The sequence below is a fragment of the Heterodontus francisci genome, chromosome 32 (genome assembly GCF_036365525.1).
Source record: "Heterodontus francisci isolate sHetFra1 chromosome 32, sHetFra1.hap1, whole genome shotgun sequence".
Lineage (NCBI taxonomy): Eukaryota > Metazoa > Chordata > Chondrichthyes > Heterodontiformes > Heterodontidae > Heterodontus > Heterodontus francisci.
Window position 1 is genome coordinate 28378995 of NC_090402.1, and position 18069 is coordinate 28397063.

General features: G+C 41.9%; 1 protein-coding gene across 1 annotated transcript in view; it reads right to left on the reverse strand.

Moving 5' to 3' along the window:
* Positions 1 to 18069, reverse strand: part of lhx6a (LIM homeobox 6a) — a 59414-nt gene that overhangs the window by 21820 nt on the left and 19525 nt on the right. The window contains exon 5 of the mRNA XM_068011886.1: positions 14377 to 14597. Coding sequence (XP_067867987.1) covers positions 14377 to 14597 — 221 coding nt within the window. The remainder of the gene's footprint in view (positions 1 to 14376; positions 14598 to 18069) is intronic.

Below are 18069 nucleotides of genomic sequence, written 5' to 3' on the forward strand. Positions count from 1 at the left end.
AATTTTGGTCTCAGCAAAACCTCAAACTTCTGACAAACGTCAATCGGTTCTTTCACTGGCCAATGGCTGAGGTTACCTCCAAAGGTACATTTCCTTTATCAAAGCTCTGACATTACAACTTCAAAAGTACTTCATTGACGAGAAAGCTCTTAGGTATCTTCTGAGTTTGTGAAAGGCACGATTTACATCCCAGTTCTTTCTTTCTTTGAAGAAAGATGCCAATTTCCAATGTCTAAGGGGAAAAGGAGGCTATGGTTGAAGAGAATGTTCAGTATGAGGCTTGTGTGTGTCAGTGAGAGCAGCATTGACACATGGAAATGTCATAGCCGCTCTTAGCAGAGGCTCCTGTCATTTTGTAATTGCTCTGTGATTTAATTTGTTCATTTCAAGGAAGTATATTGAAAAAAAAAACACTGTAAAGATATAATTTTTCATTATATGCGAGTACCATTACCGTAGGGTTGCATTAGATTTAATTTGGGACAATTCAATCTGTTTCTTGTGGGAATTCATTGAACACAGTTAAACTTAATTGGGGGAATATAGAATATAAAGAATGGAATAGACCATTGCAGTCCACCTGGCCAGTCTCAATATCCTAGGGGACGACTTTGTATAAAAATTGCAGCACATATCATCAATTAAACTCATCAGTATACAATATATGTATATGTATATATATGTAGGCATAGCAAGGATCAGCGGCCATCTATAATGCCACCATTATTTCACCCCCCCCCCCCCCCCCCCCGCCCCCAAGTTGTAATTATGCACTAGTATCGGTTCCAAGGAGTGCAACTAGATTTCTATCCTTGGCTTAAAAGGATGCCTTTTAGAAGGAGATCAAATGAAGAGAAGACTGGGTTGGATCAAGTTACAAGATGAATGTGGCTGTGGGTTTATACCCTGGCCAATGTGTCTCTATTGCCATGACATCTGAGAAATATTTGGCAAACTGTAGCATTTTTTTTGGCCTGGTTAAACAGTATACGCTTATATTTGTGAACACAAGCCTCTTCTCTATTTACAGCTTTGCCTTGATTTTTCTCCTTTTTTTCTCTCCAGGGTTTTTGCCTTTGGTCAATCCCTATCCATTGGGAGGGCAGACACTGTGGACTCTTATGTAATTCTAACACTAACAGTACTCCATGCTAAAGTGCCAAGAGAAATGCATGGAAGAGGGCCAGAATTGAGATGCACTGTTAGTTTTTCCTCTCGAGATGTCCTGAGCACAAGCCTTTTTGACATACATAGGATTCTGCATACTAAACCATGAAATATACCTCCTCTATGGTTCAATGAGTAAATGCACCTTGTGGTGCATTACTGATACATATGGACAAGGAAGGGTTCAGATCGATTCCTGTGAGGGGCAGAGGATCTAAACTTGGAAATGGCCTGGCACTGGAAACAGCCTCAATGCCTCTAGACCAGGGAGGGAAATCATCAGCGAGGGTTCCCAATCTTGATGGCTATCAATTAACTGCTGTTGGAAAGGGCATATATTGTATTAACTGACTGGGCTGTGTTGCGATACTCCCGAGGGTCAATTAGTCTGCACTGTGTACGCTCATACAAGGGTGAGGTATTGGAAATATTTCACCACCCATGATGTGCAACAATCTAAACCATTATATTTCATGATTTCACTCCACCCCTCAGTTTTCCTCCTTTTTCTCTGAAGACAACTGAGGGGCAGTTGGGAATAATGAAATACAATTCATATTAATTAAGCCTGGATAGTGTCACAAATTATGGAAGAAAATTATATCCCATTAAAGAAATATTTCACATACAATCGATTCTTAAGAGTTCGATGAGCAATTTGTTTGAAATGAGATCGTAGTCAATATATCTCAGACTTATAACATGGAGATTATAGAAGTATAGAGCGAGGAGGTAAAGCCTGGCTCGGGTATAAAATTAAAACCCGACCCGGGCCCAACCTGACAACAGCCAACCCGATCCCGACCTGGGCCCGAGTCCTTTAATTTTTTTAAATGCCTGACCCAACCCGAAAATAACATATTTTTGAAACAGAAGAAGATCATAGACTAAAAAAACCCCAAAAAAACAGTACAGTCCAGCCCGACCCGACCCCGAAGGCAGGATGCCGAATATAGACCCGACCCGAACCTGACACATGTAGTCAGGTTTGGGTCGGGTAGCCAGGCCTTACGAGGAGGCGAGTATTATGCTCAAGGTTGAAGTTTTCCATTTGTGAGGAAAGAACACGTTTTTCAGCCAGTGTCATCATCAAGTGCTGTCAGGTTATGTATGATATAGTTTTACATCTATGTCAAGATGCTGCGTAAAATATATTCTGCAAAACACAGCAATGCACCTCACTTGAACCTCAGAAGGACACAGTGTGCTACATCAGTAACCATCTAAATAACTTAATGGATAGAGCCAGACAATTAAGTCCCAAATAGTTCTACAGTATGGAAGGCTTAGTGCTGTGGATTCATGCCCACTAGAATCATAGAAAAGTTATGGCACAGGAGGTCATTCAGCCCATCGTGTCTGCGCTGGCCGACAAAACTAGCCTCCCAGTCTAATTCCACCTTCCAGCACCTGGTCCGCTGCCTTGCAGGTTACAGCATTTCAGGTGCATGTCCAGGTACCTTTTTAAAGAGTTGAGGGTTTCTGCCTCCATCACCAATCTAGACAGTGAATTCCAGACACCCACCATACTCTGGGTGAAAAAATCTTTCATGTCCCCTCTAATCCTTCTACCCCTTCAGGTCCTTCCTGTCTACTCTATTTTGCCCCTCATAACATTGTACATTCTATTAAGCCACCCCTCAGCCTCCTCTGTTTTAAGGAAAACAACCCTAGCTGATCCAATCTTTCCTCTAAGCTGCAACTTTCAAGCCCTGGCAACATTCTTTGTAAATCTCCTTTGTACTCTCTCCAGAGCAATTATGTCCTTCCTGAGTGGGGTGACCAGAATTGTACGCAATACTCCAGCTGTGGCCTAGCCAGCGTTTTATGCAGCTCCAACATTACATCCCTGCTTTTCGGCCAATAAAGGAAAGCATTCCATATGCCTTCTTCACCACTCTATCTACTTGTCCTGCCACCTTCAGTGACCTGTGGACATGTACTCCAAGGTCTCTCACTTCTTCTACCCCTCTCACTATCCTCCCGATATTGTATGTTCCCTCGCTTTGTTTGCCCTCCCCAAATGCATTACCTCATACTTCTCCAGATTGAATTCCATTTGCCACTTTTCCACCCACTCAACTAAACCATTGAGATCATTCTGGAGTCTACAGCTATCCTCTTCACTATCAACTACACGGCCAATTTTTGTGTCATCTGCAAATTTCCCAATCATGCCTCCCAGATTTAAGTTTAAAATCATTAATATATACTACAAACAGCAAGCGACCCAACACTGAGCCCTGTGGAACGCCACTGGAAACTGTTTTCCATTCACAAAAATATCCGACCACTACCCTTTGTTTCCTGTCGCTGAGCCAATTTTGGATCCAACTTGCTACTTTCTCCTGTATCCCATGGGCTTTCATTTTACTGACCACTCTGCCATGTGGGACCTTGTCAAATGCCTTACTAAAATCCATGTAGACCACATCCACTGCACTACCCTCATCAATCCTCCTTGTTACTTCCTCAAAAAGTTCAATTAAGTTAGTAAGACATGACCTTCCCTTAACAAATCCATGCTGGTTATCCCTGATTAATCTGTGCCTTTCTAAGTGGCAGTTTATCCTATTTCTCAGAATTGATTCTAATAATTCACCCACCATTGAGGTCAGGCTGACCGACCAGTAATTAATTGGCCTATCCCTCGCACCCTTTTTAAACAATAGTACAATGTTCGCAGACCTCCAATCATCTGGTACCTCGCCTGTATCTAGTGAGGATTTGAAGATGATCCTCAGAGCATCCGTTATTTCGTCCCTAGCTTCCTTTAACAATCTGGGATACAATCCATCTAGCCAGGGCAATTTATTCATGTTCAAGGATGTCAGATCCTCTAGTACTTCCTCTCTCATTATGCTTATGCCTAGGAACTGGGTTAAATTGTTTAATCTGATTTCAAATAAAACCCTTGAAACAAGAGAGCAAGAGAAAGACTCGGAAGCAACTTATCCCATCAGTCTATGCTGATTTTGAACTCAGGCTCCAGAAGGGAAAGGGCAGAGCAGAAGTGTCTACAGGAATATTTCTCAACATGGAAAGGGTAAGTTATGAGCGATGCTAAAACAATGTGGACCATGATTTTAACAGTCAGCGTGCATAAATTAGAATCCTGAGGAAGCCATGATCCAAAACATCAAATATCACATATCTTCCAAAAAAAAAATCACTATTCTTTTGCTTCACTTAATTTTTTCAAAATTCTAGGCCAAAGGGTGCTGCTCCTTATCATTCCAAATAACAGCCTTCTACCTAATCTGAGTTTTGAAAAAAAAAAGCAGCCACAGAATTCATATTGACAGCTTGAGAACGTATTGCTTGGTCTCAACTGTTCCATTGATACAAAATGGAGAGATAGTGCTTTCCCCACTGGGATAGAGGGGAAAAAAATCAAAAAGACTATGACACAAAGTCACTTTTGCATACCTTCTAGGAGCTGGTATCAGATTCAACTCGGTGGGGGAACCTGGAAGGAGATCACTGCTAACCTGTCAGGTAGGGAATGATATGCGGAGCAGTGAAAACATAAGAAAGAGAGGTTCAAAGGAATCCAGATGAATAATTACTTATAATAAAAACAATGCATCCATGCTAAGTGAATTAAATGCAATATTACTGCTTTATTCCATGAATAGCAGCTGTTTCCAACTCATGCGGTTGTTCGTTTCACTCATTGAAAACAGGCTAATTCTTCCTGAAACTCTGTCACAAAAAACATTTGTTTTACAAATGTACCAGCATCTGCTCTATGCTTTACATTGTCCCAATACAACTGAAAGGGAGATGAGAGTAAGCCTAGGCTTTGGCTTTCTTGCATTTTTGATTCACAAATGGTTTTCCTTTTGCTTTTAGGATGCAGAGTAGAATTGCTTTCTGATGCACACTGCAGCACAGGTAAGGAAGATTAGAACCTAGGCTACAAATGATCATTTCTACAAGGTACAAAGTTATCATGTAGTGCATGTCAATGTCAAAAATCTGAAATCATTGCAAGAAAGTGCTGGGGAAAATCAGAGAGGAAACCCTGACCTTAGGAAAGAGGCGGTGAATCAAGGAGAAACAGTGACATGGAGACATGACTAGATTTACAGAAATACATTGGAAGATACAAGGATCTGATTCAATTAGATAAAAGCAAAATATTGCGGATGCTGGAAATCTGAAATAAAAACAAGAAATGCTGGAAATACTCAGCAGGTCTGGCAGCATCTGTGGAGAGAGAAGCAGAGTTAACGTTTCAGGTCAGTGACCCTTCTTCAGAACTGCTGAAGAAGGGTCCCTGACCTGAAAGGTTAAGTCTGCTTCTCTCTCCACAGATTCTGCCAGACCTGCTGAGTATTTCCAGCATTTCTTGTTTTTATTTCTGATTCAAAAGATTTGTCTATTTTGACATTTAGAAGCTGAGTGCAGAAAGCCTGAATTGAATGGATTGTGAAGGGCAGAAACATCATTCAGGCTGCTGAGATTGTCTGTAAAATTAGAAAAAGTGGGCCCCATCTACACACTGCTCCAGTTTGGGTGCAGCTTCACAGCACCAGTTATTTTGGAGCACCCAAAACATGGTAGATTTTATGGAACCACTACTTCCCGCAGAGGGTAGTGGAAATCTGGAACTCTTTCTCCCCCAAAAAACTGTTGAGGCTGAAGGGTCAATTGGAAATTTTGAAATAGAAATTGATATATCTTGTCGGCAAGGTAATTAAGGGAGATGGAACCAAGGTGAGTGGATGGAGTTAAGATACAGATCAGCATGACCTAATTGAATGGTGGAACAGGCTTGAGGGGCTGAATGGCCTACTCCAGTTCTCAGATTTTAATTGTCAGGCAGAATGTGCTGACTGGATACTCAGTGTTGCCAATGGGAGGCCTGATATACTTCCAGGGCCAGGCTTCACTAAAATGTGCAGTGGACTGAGATGCAACACAATATTGGACACCCAGAAGCCGACCCAGCCAGGAATAAAGATAGGTCAGGGAAAGGTTGTGATCATGGGGTGAGGAGGGCAATCTGGGCAGGAAAATCCCATATTATTCCTGCGGAGCTCAGAGGAGCACTCCTGCTCCTCCTAGCCACTCAAAACTAATTTTAGCACTTACATGGAAGGGCCTCTTGTGTGTCTATGCCAGGTTTTACTGAGCATAGTGCCCACAATGAACACTCTGCCCAGAAGGCAGTTAAAATGAGATACGACATTGATTTGCATTGGATGAATGATTCACCTGCCCAATTAATCTCGGCCACTCATTGCAAGGACCCGAGAAACATGATGACGGAGCAGGAACTATGAGTCTACCACCTCTACTTTAACTCTATCATCCTGTTTCTTTCTGGTGGTGGGAATTATCTACCTCAATGGGTTTGATATTTTAAACTTAAGGGCTGTGGGAAATAATTTTCCCCATATAAAAGATCTTTTTCTTGAAAGGTAATAATGAATCTGAAACATTAACTGTTTCTTTACCATAGATGCTGCCTGATCTGCTAAGTATTTCCTGCATTTTTTCTGTTTTGATATGCTTTTGCATGTTTTGCACTACAGGGAGCCAAGGTTAGCTTCATCAGCTGTAGGACTTTATTGGATGGATCCCATCACCAAGACTACCTACTTCTACCTGTGTAACATTGCCCTTTTCCGCCCCTGCCTCAGTTCAACTGCTGCTGAAACCCCTATCCATGCCTTTGTTACCTCTATCCTCGACTACTCTAATGCTCTCCTGGTTTGCCTCCTATCTTGAAGCCTCTGTGAACTTCACCTTATCCAAAACTCTGCTGTTCATATTATAACTCATACCAGGTTCTGTCCACCCATCACACCTGTGCTCATTGGCCTACACTGGCTCCCAGTCTGCCAATGCTTCAATTTTTAAATTCTCACCCTTGCTTTCACATCTTGTCGTAGCATCTCCCCTTCTCTATCTCTAACCTCCTCCAGCCCTATAACCCTCAGGTTTCTGCATTCCTCCAATTCTGGCTTCTTGCATATCCCTGGTTTTCTTTGTTCTGCCATTGTCTACTATGCCTTTAGCTGTTGGGCCCTAAGCTCTGGAATTGCCTTCCTAAGTCTTTCCGCCTCGCCACCTTTCTTCCTTTAAAATGCTCCTTACAGCCTGTCCTGTATCTCATGTGGCTCGGTATCAAATTTTGTTTAATAATCGCTCCTGTTAAATGCCTTGGGATGTTTCACTATGATAAAAAGTGCTTTACAAATGCAAGTTGTTGTTATAACTAACCAGTTATCCTTAGTTCTTTTGGTAAGGTACATAAGAATCTAGCCATCTCCCCTTGACATTCAATGGCATCACCATCGCTGAATCCCCCACTATCAACATCCTAGGGGCTACCATTGACCAGAAACTGAACTGGAGTAGCCATATAAATACCATGGCTACAAGAGCAGGTCAGAGGCTAGGAATCCTGAGGCAAGTAACTCACCTCCTGACTCCCCAAAGCCTGTCCACCATCTACAAGGCACAAGTCAGGAGTGTGATGGAATACTCTCCACTTGCCTGGATGGGTGCAGTTCCAACAACACTCAAGAAGCTCAACACCATCCAGGACAAAGCAGTCCGCTTGATTGGCACTCCATCTACAAACATTCACTCCCTCCACCACCGACGCACAGTGGCAGCAGTGTGTACCATCTACAAGATGCACTGCAGCAATGCACCAAGGCTCCTTAGACAGCACCTTCCAAACCTGCGACCTCCACCAACTAGAAGGACAAGGGCAGCAAATGCATGGGAACACCACCACCTGTAAGTTCCCCTCCAAGTCACACACCATCCTGACTTGGAACTATATCGCCGTTCCTTCACTGTCACTGGGTCAAAATCCTGGAACTCCCTTCCCAACAGCACTGTGGGTGTACCTACCCCACATGGACTGCAGCGGTTCAAGAAGGCAGCTCACCACCACCTTCTCAAGGGCAATTAGGGATGGGCAATAAATGCTGGCCTAGCCAGTGACACCCACATCCCATGAATGAATAAAAAAAAATACATAACCAGAGAATACAACACTATCACAGTTGATTAAGAAACTATTAATGAATATGCATAAGGTGCTACTGAATGGTCACTGCAAGTGAAAGTCTCTTCCTTTGGATGACAAAGTTTTGTATGACTCTGATTATAGCTCAAACAGTATATTAAAAGTTTTGATATAACCTTTAAAAAAAAGAAAAATGATTGCATATTTTGATTTTCAATGATTGTGTATGGCCAACATATATGGACATTGCAGTTCCAACATGAAAGCATTCTTATCTTCAATAAAGTACATTGATCTTGACTGATTTCCCAGCAGAGTCATTTGGTTAAAGGCCAGTGTGCCACTAAAAGTAAACATTGTGATTCCACCCACTACACATTACTGTGCTGGCTGAGGCCATTTTCCCCCCTACGTAATAGGAAGCAATACTAATGAGAACATTTCAGACTAAGCTAGAAAGTTATGCTAAACTTTTATAAAACACTAGTTTGACCCCAGCTCGAGTACTGTGTCCAGTTCTGGGGACCACATTTGAGAAAGGAGGCGAAGGCTTTGGCGAGGGTACAGAAGAGATTTACTAGAATGGTTCCGGGGATGAGGGATTACAGTTACATAGACAGACTGCAGAAGCTAGGGTTATTCTCCTTAGTGCAGAGAAGGCTAAGAGGAGATTTGATAGAAGGGGTTTAAAATCATGTCTGGTTTAGATACAGTAATTAAAGAGAAACTGTTTCCTATTTCCGAAAAGGCCAATAACCAGAAGGAACAGATTTAAGGTGATTTTTGAGGCAACATAAGGAAAAAAACTTCTGTTTACAACAGAACAAGTGGTTAGCATTTGGTCTGTACTGCATGATAGAGTGGTGGATACAGATTGAATAATAGCCTTCAAAAGGAAATTTGATAACTACTTGAAGGAGAAAAGAATTGAAGGAGAAAAGATTTGCAGGGATAAGGGAAAAGAGTGGGAGAGTGAGACTAACTGGATTGCTCTTCAAAAGACCCAATGCAGACGCAATGGGTCAAATAGCCTCCTTCTGTGGTACTATTCTAAAATAATAACAAGGTCACATTAAAAGGATTGGAGAAACTTTTGGAAGGGTGCCAGCCCTCTCTGAAAAAACGCTCCTAGTTGCCCTTTGTAGATTTAACATTCAGTGTTAAACATAACATGTCCATTCACCATATCCATGTACATGTATATCCAATATAACTACAATAAATCACTTCTTTGACTATTGATTTGACTAAATAAAATTAAATACTTGAGCTATGAAGTATTGTTTCAGGGTAATTAAGAGCTACTGCATCCTGGAAAGGTTATCTTGACATACAAAACACAAAGGAAAGTGAATGCAATGATGAAAAATTTATTGTTATTCTCAAACAAAATACTTCAAAATATATCTAGCTAAAGATTGTTGCTATACGGTCCTTTCAACTCTGGGGTCTTAATTTGAATTACATGGGAACATAGGAACAGGAGTAAGCCATTTAGACCTTTGAGCCTGTTCAATTAAATCATGACTGGTTTGCATCTTAACTCCATTTACCCATCTTGGCTCCATATCCCTTAATACCCTTACCTAACAAAAATCAATCAATCAATCTCAGCATTGAAATTTTTAATTAACCCCTATATTCAACAGCTTTCTGGGCGAAGAGTGTTCTCGATTTCCGCTACCATTTGTGTGGAGAATTGCTTCCTGACATCACCCCTGAATGGCCTAGTACTAATTTTAAGGTTATGCCTCCTTGTTCTGGACTCCCCCATCAGAGTAAATAGTTACCCTATTGACCCCACATTGAACTCCAATGGCTTTGCCAGAGGTAAGTGTCCTGTGAAAGATGTTTACTAGTGGTTGTAAATCCTCAGAATAAAGCTGTCCTTAATTTCAACCAAGTTATTAATCTTCATTCAACAAGTCACAAGAATGACAGGTGTAGGACATTGCAAGGAGAGAGAGTTTTGCTGCAGTCAAGCCACTGGGTGCCAAAAGTGGAAAAACATTCCATTGCCTAGCATTAACATAAAAAAATTCAAAGTGAAAAATCAAATAAAGAAACGCAAAATGTTACACTATCAAAATAAAGTGGATAAATGCCTCTTGACCATGCAGTTTTATGACCCAGTGCTTCCTGTGAATCCTCAGTAAGTTGTTTAATGCATTCCCCATTCAAACTAAAAGTTGAGTGCCACATGGGCACAAAGCATTCAACTGTCAGAGGAAGATAAAAAGCAATGATTCATTCCCACATGAAATCCTACTGCCAAGCCATGAATTGCCATTGATGGTGGATGTGTCATTATCATCAACTCTAGGGATGTGGGTTACAAGGGGCAAAAACAAGTTTAAGAAAAGTAGGCAATGGGCAAAAAGGATGTAAGGACACAATCAATATCGACTCCTCGGTGACAGCTATTGTATTGGAGTAATTTTTACATCATATATACATAGGGGAGGCGGTGGCGTAGTGGTATTATTACTGGACTAGTAACCCAGAGACCCAGGGTATTGATCTGGAGACATGGGTTTGAATCCCACCACAGCAAAAGGTGGAATTTGAATTTAATTAATAAATCTAGAATTAAAAGCTAGTCCAATGATGGCCATGAAACCATTGTCGATTGTTGTAAAAACCCATCTGGTTCACTAATGGCTTTTAGGGAAGGAAATCTGCTGTCCTTACCTGGTCTGGCCTACATGTGACTCCAGATCCACAGCAATGTGGTTAACTCTTACATGCCCTCTGAAATGGCCTAGCAAGCCACTCAGTAGTACCCAACCGCTACGAAGTCAATAAAAAGGAATGAAACCAGACGGACCACCCGGCATCGACCTAGGCAATGGAAACCACAATGGCAAACCCAGCCCTGCCGACCCTGCAATGTCCTCCTTACTAACATCTGGGGCCTTGTGCCAAAATTGGGAGAACTGTCCCACAGATGAGTCAAGCAACAGCCTGACATGGTCATACTCACGGAATCATATCTTACAGACAATGTCCCAGACACTGCAATCACTATCCCTGGGTATGTCCTGTTCCATCGGCAGGACAGACCCAGCAGAGGTGGCGGGCAGTGGTCTACAGTAGGGATGGAGTTGCCCTGGGAGTCCTCAACATTGACTCCAGACCCCATTAAGTCTCATGGCATCAGGTCATACATGGGCAAGGTAACCGCCTACTGATTACCACCTACCGCCCTCCCTCAGCTGATGAATCAGTACTCCTCCATGTTGACCACCATTTGGAGGAAGCACTGAGGGTGGCAAGGGCACAAAATGTACTCTGGGTGGGGGACTTCAATGTCCATTACCAAGAGTGGCTCGGTAGCACCACTACTGACCGAGCTGGCCAAGTACTAAAGGACATAGCTGCTAGACTGGGTCTGCGGCAGGTGGTGGGGGAACCAACACGAGGGAAAAACATACTTGACCTTGTCCTCACCAATCTGCCTGCCGCAGATGCTTCTGTCCACGACTGTATTGGTAGGAGTGACCACCGCACAGTACTTGTGGAGACGAAGTCCCGCCTTCACATTGAGGATACCGTCCATCGTGTTGTGTGGCACTATCACCGTGCTAAATGGGATAGATTTCGAACAGATCTAGCAATGCAAAACTGGGCATCCATGAGGCGCTGTGGGCCATCAGCAGCAGCAGAATTGTACTCAACCACAATCTGTAACCTCATGGCCCGGCATATTCCCCACTCTTCCATTACCATCAAGCCAGGAGACCAACCCTGGTTCAATGAAGAGTGCAGGAGGGCATGCCAGGAGCAGCACCAGGCATACCTCAAAATGAGGTGTCAACCTGGTGAAGCTACAACCCAGGACTACTTGCACGCTGCACGCCAAACTACATAAGCAGCATGCAATAGACAGAGCTAAGCGATCCCATAATCAACGGATCAGATCTAAGCTCTCCAGTCCTGCTACATCCAGTCGTGAATGGTGGTGGACAATTAAACAACTAACTGGAGGAGGTGGCTCCACAAATATCCCCATCCGCAATGATGGGGGAGCTCAGCACATCAGTGCGAAAGATAAGGCAGAAGCATTTGCAACAATCTTCAGCCAGAAGTGCCGAGTTGATGATCCATCTCGGCCCCCTCCTGAAGTCCCCAGCATCACAGATGCCAGACTTCAGCCAATTTGATTTATTCTGCGTGATATCAAGAAACGACTGAAGGCACTGGATACTGCAAAGTCTATGGGTCCTGACAATATTCGGGCAATAGTACTGAAGACCAGTGCTCCAGAACTTGCCGCACCCCTAGCCAAGCTGTTCCAGTATAGCTACAACACTGGCATCTACCCGGCAATGTGGAAAATTGCCCAGGTATGTCATGTACACAAAAAGCAGGACAAGTCCAACCCGGCCAATTACCGCCCCATCAGTCTACTCTCAATCATCAGCAAAGTGATGGAAGGTGTCATCAACAATGCCATCAAGCAGCACTTACTTAGCAATAACCTGCTCAGTGACTCTCAGTTTGGGTTCTGTCAGGGCCACTCAGCTCCTGACCTCATTACAGCCTTGGTTCAAACATGGACAAAAAAGCTGAACTCAAGAGGTGAGGTGAGAGTGACTGCGCTTGACCGGGTATGGCATCAAGGAGCCCTAGCAAAACTGGAGTCAATGGGAATCAGGGGGAAAACTCTCTGATGGTCGGAGACATAGCTAGCGCAAAGAAAGATGGCTGTGGTTGTTGGAGGTCAATCATCTGAGCTCCAGGACATCACTGCAGGAGTTCCTCAGGGTAGTGTCCTAGGCCCAACCATCTTCAGCTGCTTCATCAATGACCATTCTTCAATCATAAGGTCAGAAGTGGGGATGTTCGCTGATGATTGCATAATGTTCCACAGCATTCGCAACTCCTCAAATACTGAAGCAGTCCGTGTCGAATTGCAGCAAGAACTGGACAATATAGAGGCTTGGGCTGATAAGTGGCAAGTAACATTTGCACCACACAAGTGCCAGGCAATGACCATCTCCAACAAGAGATAATCTAACCATCTCCCCTTGACATTCAATGGCATTATCATCACTGAATCCCCCACCATCAACATCCTAGGAGCTACCATTGACCAGAAACTGAATTGTAGTAGTCATATAAATACCGTGGCTGCAAGATCAGGTCAGAGGCTAGGAATCCTGCGGCGAGCAACTCACCTCCTTGCTCCCCAAAGTCTGTCCACCATCTACAAGGCACAAATCAGGAGTGTGATGGAATACTCTCCACTTGCCTGGATGGGTGCAGCTCCAACAACACTCAAGAAGCTCGACACCATCCAGAACATAGCAGCCCACTTGGTTGGCACACTATCCACAAACATTCACTCCCTTCATCACCGATGCACAGTGGCAGCAGTGTGTACCATCTACAAGATGCACTGCAGCAATGCACCAAGGCTCCTTCGACAGCACCTTCCAAACCCACAACCTGTACCACCTCAAAAGACAAGAGCAGCAGATGCATGGGAACATCACCACCTGCAAGTTCCTGTCTAGGTCATACACCTTCCTGACTTGGAACTATATCGCCGTTCCTTCACTGTCGCTGGGTCAAAATCCTGGAACTCCCTTCCTAACAGTACTGTGGGTGCACCTACCTCACATGGACTGCAGCGGTGCAAGAAGGCAGCTCACCACCACCTTCTCAAGGGCAATTAGGGATGGGCAATAAATGCTGGTATAGCCAGTGATGCCCACATCCCATGAATGAATAAAAAAATATATACAGCTCCAGATAAACAACTCCTGATTGAAGCACAAAATTCCAATATACCAAGCCATCTTCCGATAATTCCTATGACATACAAATTCTGATTCAAGGTATAGCACAGAATGTACCCAACACAAATCTGAACCAGACATTAAATGTTACCCAATAACCAGCACAATTACTACAGCCAGGCATTCCAAAAGACAAATCTCTTTCATTTCAAATGTTTTATATTATTTTGTTTAGATTGATTTGTTGAATGAATAAAGAAGTGCAGCAATTCATAAATTGAACACTGTATCTGCACTTCAAAATATTTTTTAAAAACACAAAGAAATCTTATTCCAAGTATAACATTTCTTGGCGACATAGTTTGTAGTATTTCACTGGATAAAGCAAATAGTATGTGTCACATTTCTTTGCTGTTTTGAGGGCACATGCAGTACATAAATCCATTGGATTAACAATCTCACTCCAATTACCATTCTCCGCTGCTTGCTTGAGGTTTTCCAACATGGTGTCGTAGTGGATCCTACACAGCACTTTTTCTTCGACCAGCCCAAACTCCTCCCCTGTGGAGAGCTGCCTCTTACAGGAGAAACAAGCAAAGCATGCCAGGTGGTAGGCATTACCCCGTGCTCTCCGTACCCAGTCACTGGCATAGATCTGTCTACCACATCGAGCGCACTTTGTGCCAAACCGGCTGAAACAAAAAGAGGAAACAATACATCAGAAATGCAATTAGGTCTCAGTTGTGTAGCTGAAGTCATCTATCATAAAATGTCAGGAAATGAAACTTTAATCGTGGGTGGTCTAAAATATTGTGAGTTTTTGAGCATGACATATAATGCACAAGTAATTAAAGAAATCTGGTCCTGCATGCCCCCATCATTAATTCATACCATTAGAAACAGCTGAAGGCATACCTGCTTTAGTGAATTTAATAATCATCATATGACTATTAAACTAGGGGCCGAATCAGGGTTTCAGATAAAGGCAGCCCTCATCGCTGGATAAAAAGATTGGACCAGGGGTGTGCCCCCTACTCCAGAAAAGATTTAGCCACACTTTGGAAAAGTTACTTTCCTACAACTTTAGAATGATATTTTTCTAGAAAATGCATGTTCCCTCTTTCCTACTTCAACGTTATAATCAGGCGTGTCAAGCATTACTCATTTAGAGTGCAGACTCAATTCTATAATTTAAAAATGTGTCACATTTTAAATGTACCTAATTTTTAAAAACAGTTCCATATGTTTAAGTGGGTTTCTTTTTTTGATCACGAATCCCACTCAGGACATTCTCCACCCCCCCCACCCCCCCCCCCCCCCCTCAAAAGGTCAGCGACTCTGCTTATTGCATTGCAATATTGGATTTTTTCTGTCCTGCTTGTGATCAACAGTCCTGTGTTTACTGCAGCTCCACAATCTCAGTTACTGCACAGTTTTGAGATTCAGAAACAAGGCTGTAGTTTGGGAGGATGAGCCAAGAGAAGCAAAGGCCAGACTCTGCATTAAGGTGTTTATAACACAACCTGCAGGAGTTATTTTCATAGATTTGTGTTTATTTGTGAGGGAAATACCATGACGGTATTAATCATCTCTTACAGGCATGAGAGTCAGTAACTGCTCCATCCTTACAATTCAACTCTTAACTCTTTCAGTGCTGACATACAAAACTGTCTATATTTACATTGTTAGCTAAACAGTTTGAGTTACTTGTGTCGTTACTTTGTGGGATTTATAATAATTTAATTTCAGAAACTGTAGTCTCATTTTAAGGTTAAGGGTATATTTCAGTGTTCAGGTTCTGTCTCATTCTTTCCTCCTCTTCAATTTCCCCAGCTGTAAACTGGGGATCACCAGTGGAACACGTGGATTTGATTGAAATATATCAAACAAAGTTATTACATTTTAGTGCATGATGGATTTTCAAAAGGCAGAAATTTTGTAACTTAGCATTTGCTTTATAGCATTTAAATCTGATACTCAACTTTTATCACATCTTAGCATATCAATAGCTGACTCCATTGCATAAATATTTTTTTGAGGGGGTGATGCTTTGCTATTTAATTTTCACAAGACTGGCAGGAGGAGCAGGATCAGGATTAAGGATATGAAATCACAGATGAGGGCCAAGGAATGAGATCAGGGCCCATTAGGATAGGAGATGTGGGCCAAGAAAAGCAAAATGGACCAGCCTAGAGTTGCCAAGCTGAGATTTCAGTGACCACTTTTACCACTTAATTTATAAAAGTTAATATACCACTTTCAATATTTAATTTGGTGGCTCACATGTATACAACTTTATAATCATTCCACAGTAAGTTTAATACACTTTATGCATATTTGAAGAAATACAAATCTTACCGTGCAACATGGTAATATTTTGACTGTAGCTTGTAATTTCCAAGACAGTTCGCATTTTATGCCCATGTATTAAAATAATTAATATTCAGTGATGATTACATCATTAATCCAGATAAAGAAACAGCATTTAATTGCTGTTAAATAAGTAATTGTCTTTTCTGTTCTCTTTCCTATATATCTTTTCATTAAAAAACACAATTTTCTTTGCATATCTGCAGTTAGACTAAGAAATGATTAATTAACAGTCACCTTTACTTGTGTCTAAATAAAGTTGATCTATTAAGCTCGGAGATTTTAAGATTGAAGTAATGGCTTTTCTTCTAGCCTGTCTCTATACAGAGAATGACAACGCATCACTTGCTGTGAAGAGCAAAATGTTGTGCTGCAATTTCAATTTCTTCTAATTTAATAATAAATAGAACTTATTTGTGGACTCACATGATTATGTAAAAGTAACAAATTTTTAGAAATTCATAAAAAGTATCTTGGCTCATTAAACAGAAAATGAAATGGCAGATGTAGCTGAACAGTAAAATATTATGACTTGTCTTAGAATCCAGTAAGAGAGATCTTCAGGTCCTGCTACCAGTAGCTGCACTCAATTGGACAAACAAAACCCAATTGGACAGTGACCCTTCAGCCTCTCCATGCTTGTAATTTGGGTGCAATTGTCCTTTAAACATTGATAATTGCTTTGATTTTGTGACATCTGTTTTCATTGGAAGCAGTGCTTTTTCAGTTTAGCTGCTCTCTGCACAAGCCTGCTGGGGACCAAGACATCACTGTCCTTACACTTTCATTGCGTACTTGAACAAATTGCTAGCATTTATGTACCATGCAGAAATATGTACAGCAGCTTTGTTTTGGCTAAGGGCAGAGTCTTAAATGGAGTTTCTCTGCCAAAATGTCCAGAAAAAAAATACGTTAAACAGAAACATAATTACCATCCTACAATAACATCTCTTCCCCTTGACCCATATACTGGTATAGCACCTTCCAAAATGGGTGTATATAAAGCTTTGTCATGTAAATAGAAAATCTTGAATATACCACAATTTGTAACTATTAAATTCTGTTATTTTATTGCTTCTCTTCCCCACTCCAATTTCCAAATCCTCCTTGCACCTCCCCCCTCCCCTCAACCACTGCCCCAAAAATTCCTGATCCAAGCTGGGCACAGTCCAATGGGTATCTGTAGTCTCCAAGTACCTCATTCAGTGTCAACAGGTTATTTGACTGCAATAGACAAGGCATCACAGTTGGGGCTAATCCTGTTCTCAGTAGAATATGTGCACACACACACACATACTTCTACTTCAGCTCCTATTTCTTAGTCTTGACAAATCTGCATTTATATAGCCACTTGCATGTCTCTCAGAAATGTCTCAAAATGCTATTATGGTCAGTGAATGCTTTAAAGTGCAGTTATTATTGTTATGTAAGTGAAGTGCATTTATTCATGGATCACTGCTTTCAGTTATACCACTGGAAATATATTAGCAATTGTCTGCCTTTTGAGGGCAAGAATGTTAGTGGACTGGCAAGTTTTTAAACCATAGAATATTATAAGGCTATAATGTTCAAAGGCTGCAGCCCCATAAAGACGACATATGTTTGCTCTGTGCTTTGTTCAGTTTCATTCAGCCTTACGTTCATGCAGAATATTATTGCAGGAAGTAATATGCGATGGGAAACATAATAGTTTCTCACAAACTAAAAAAAGGAAATCAGTCTTTAAAGGGTAATAGAAGCCAGAACTTGTTATTGTTGCAATTTTTCCTATCAATCAAAACAAATAGGAATTCA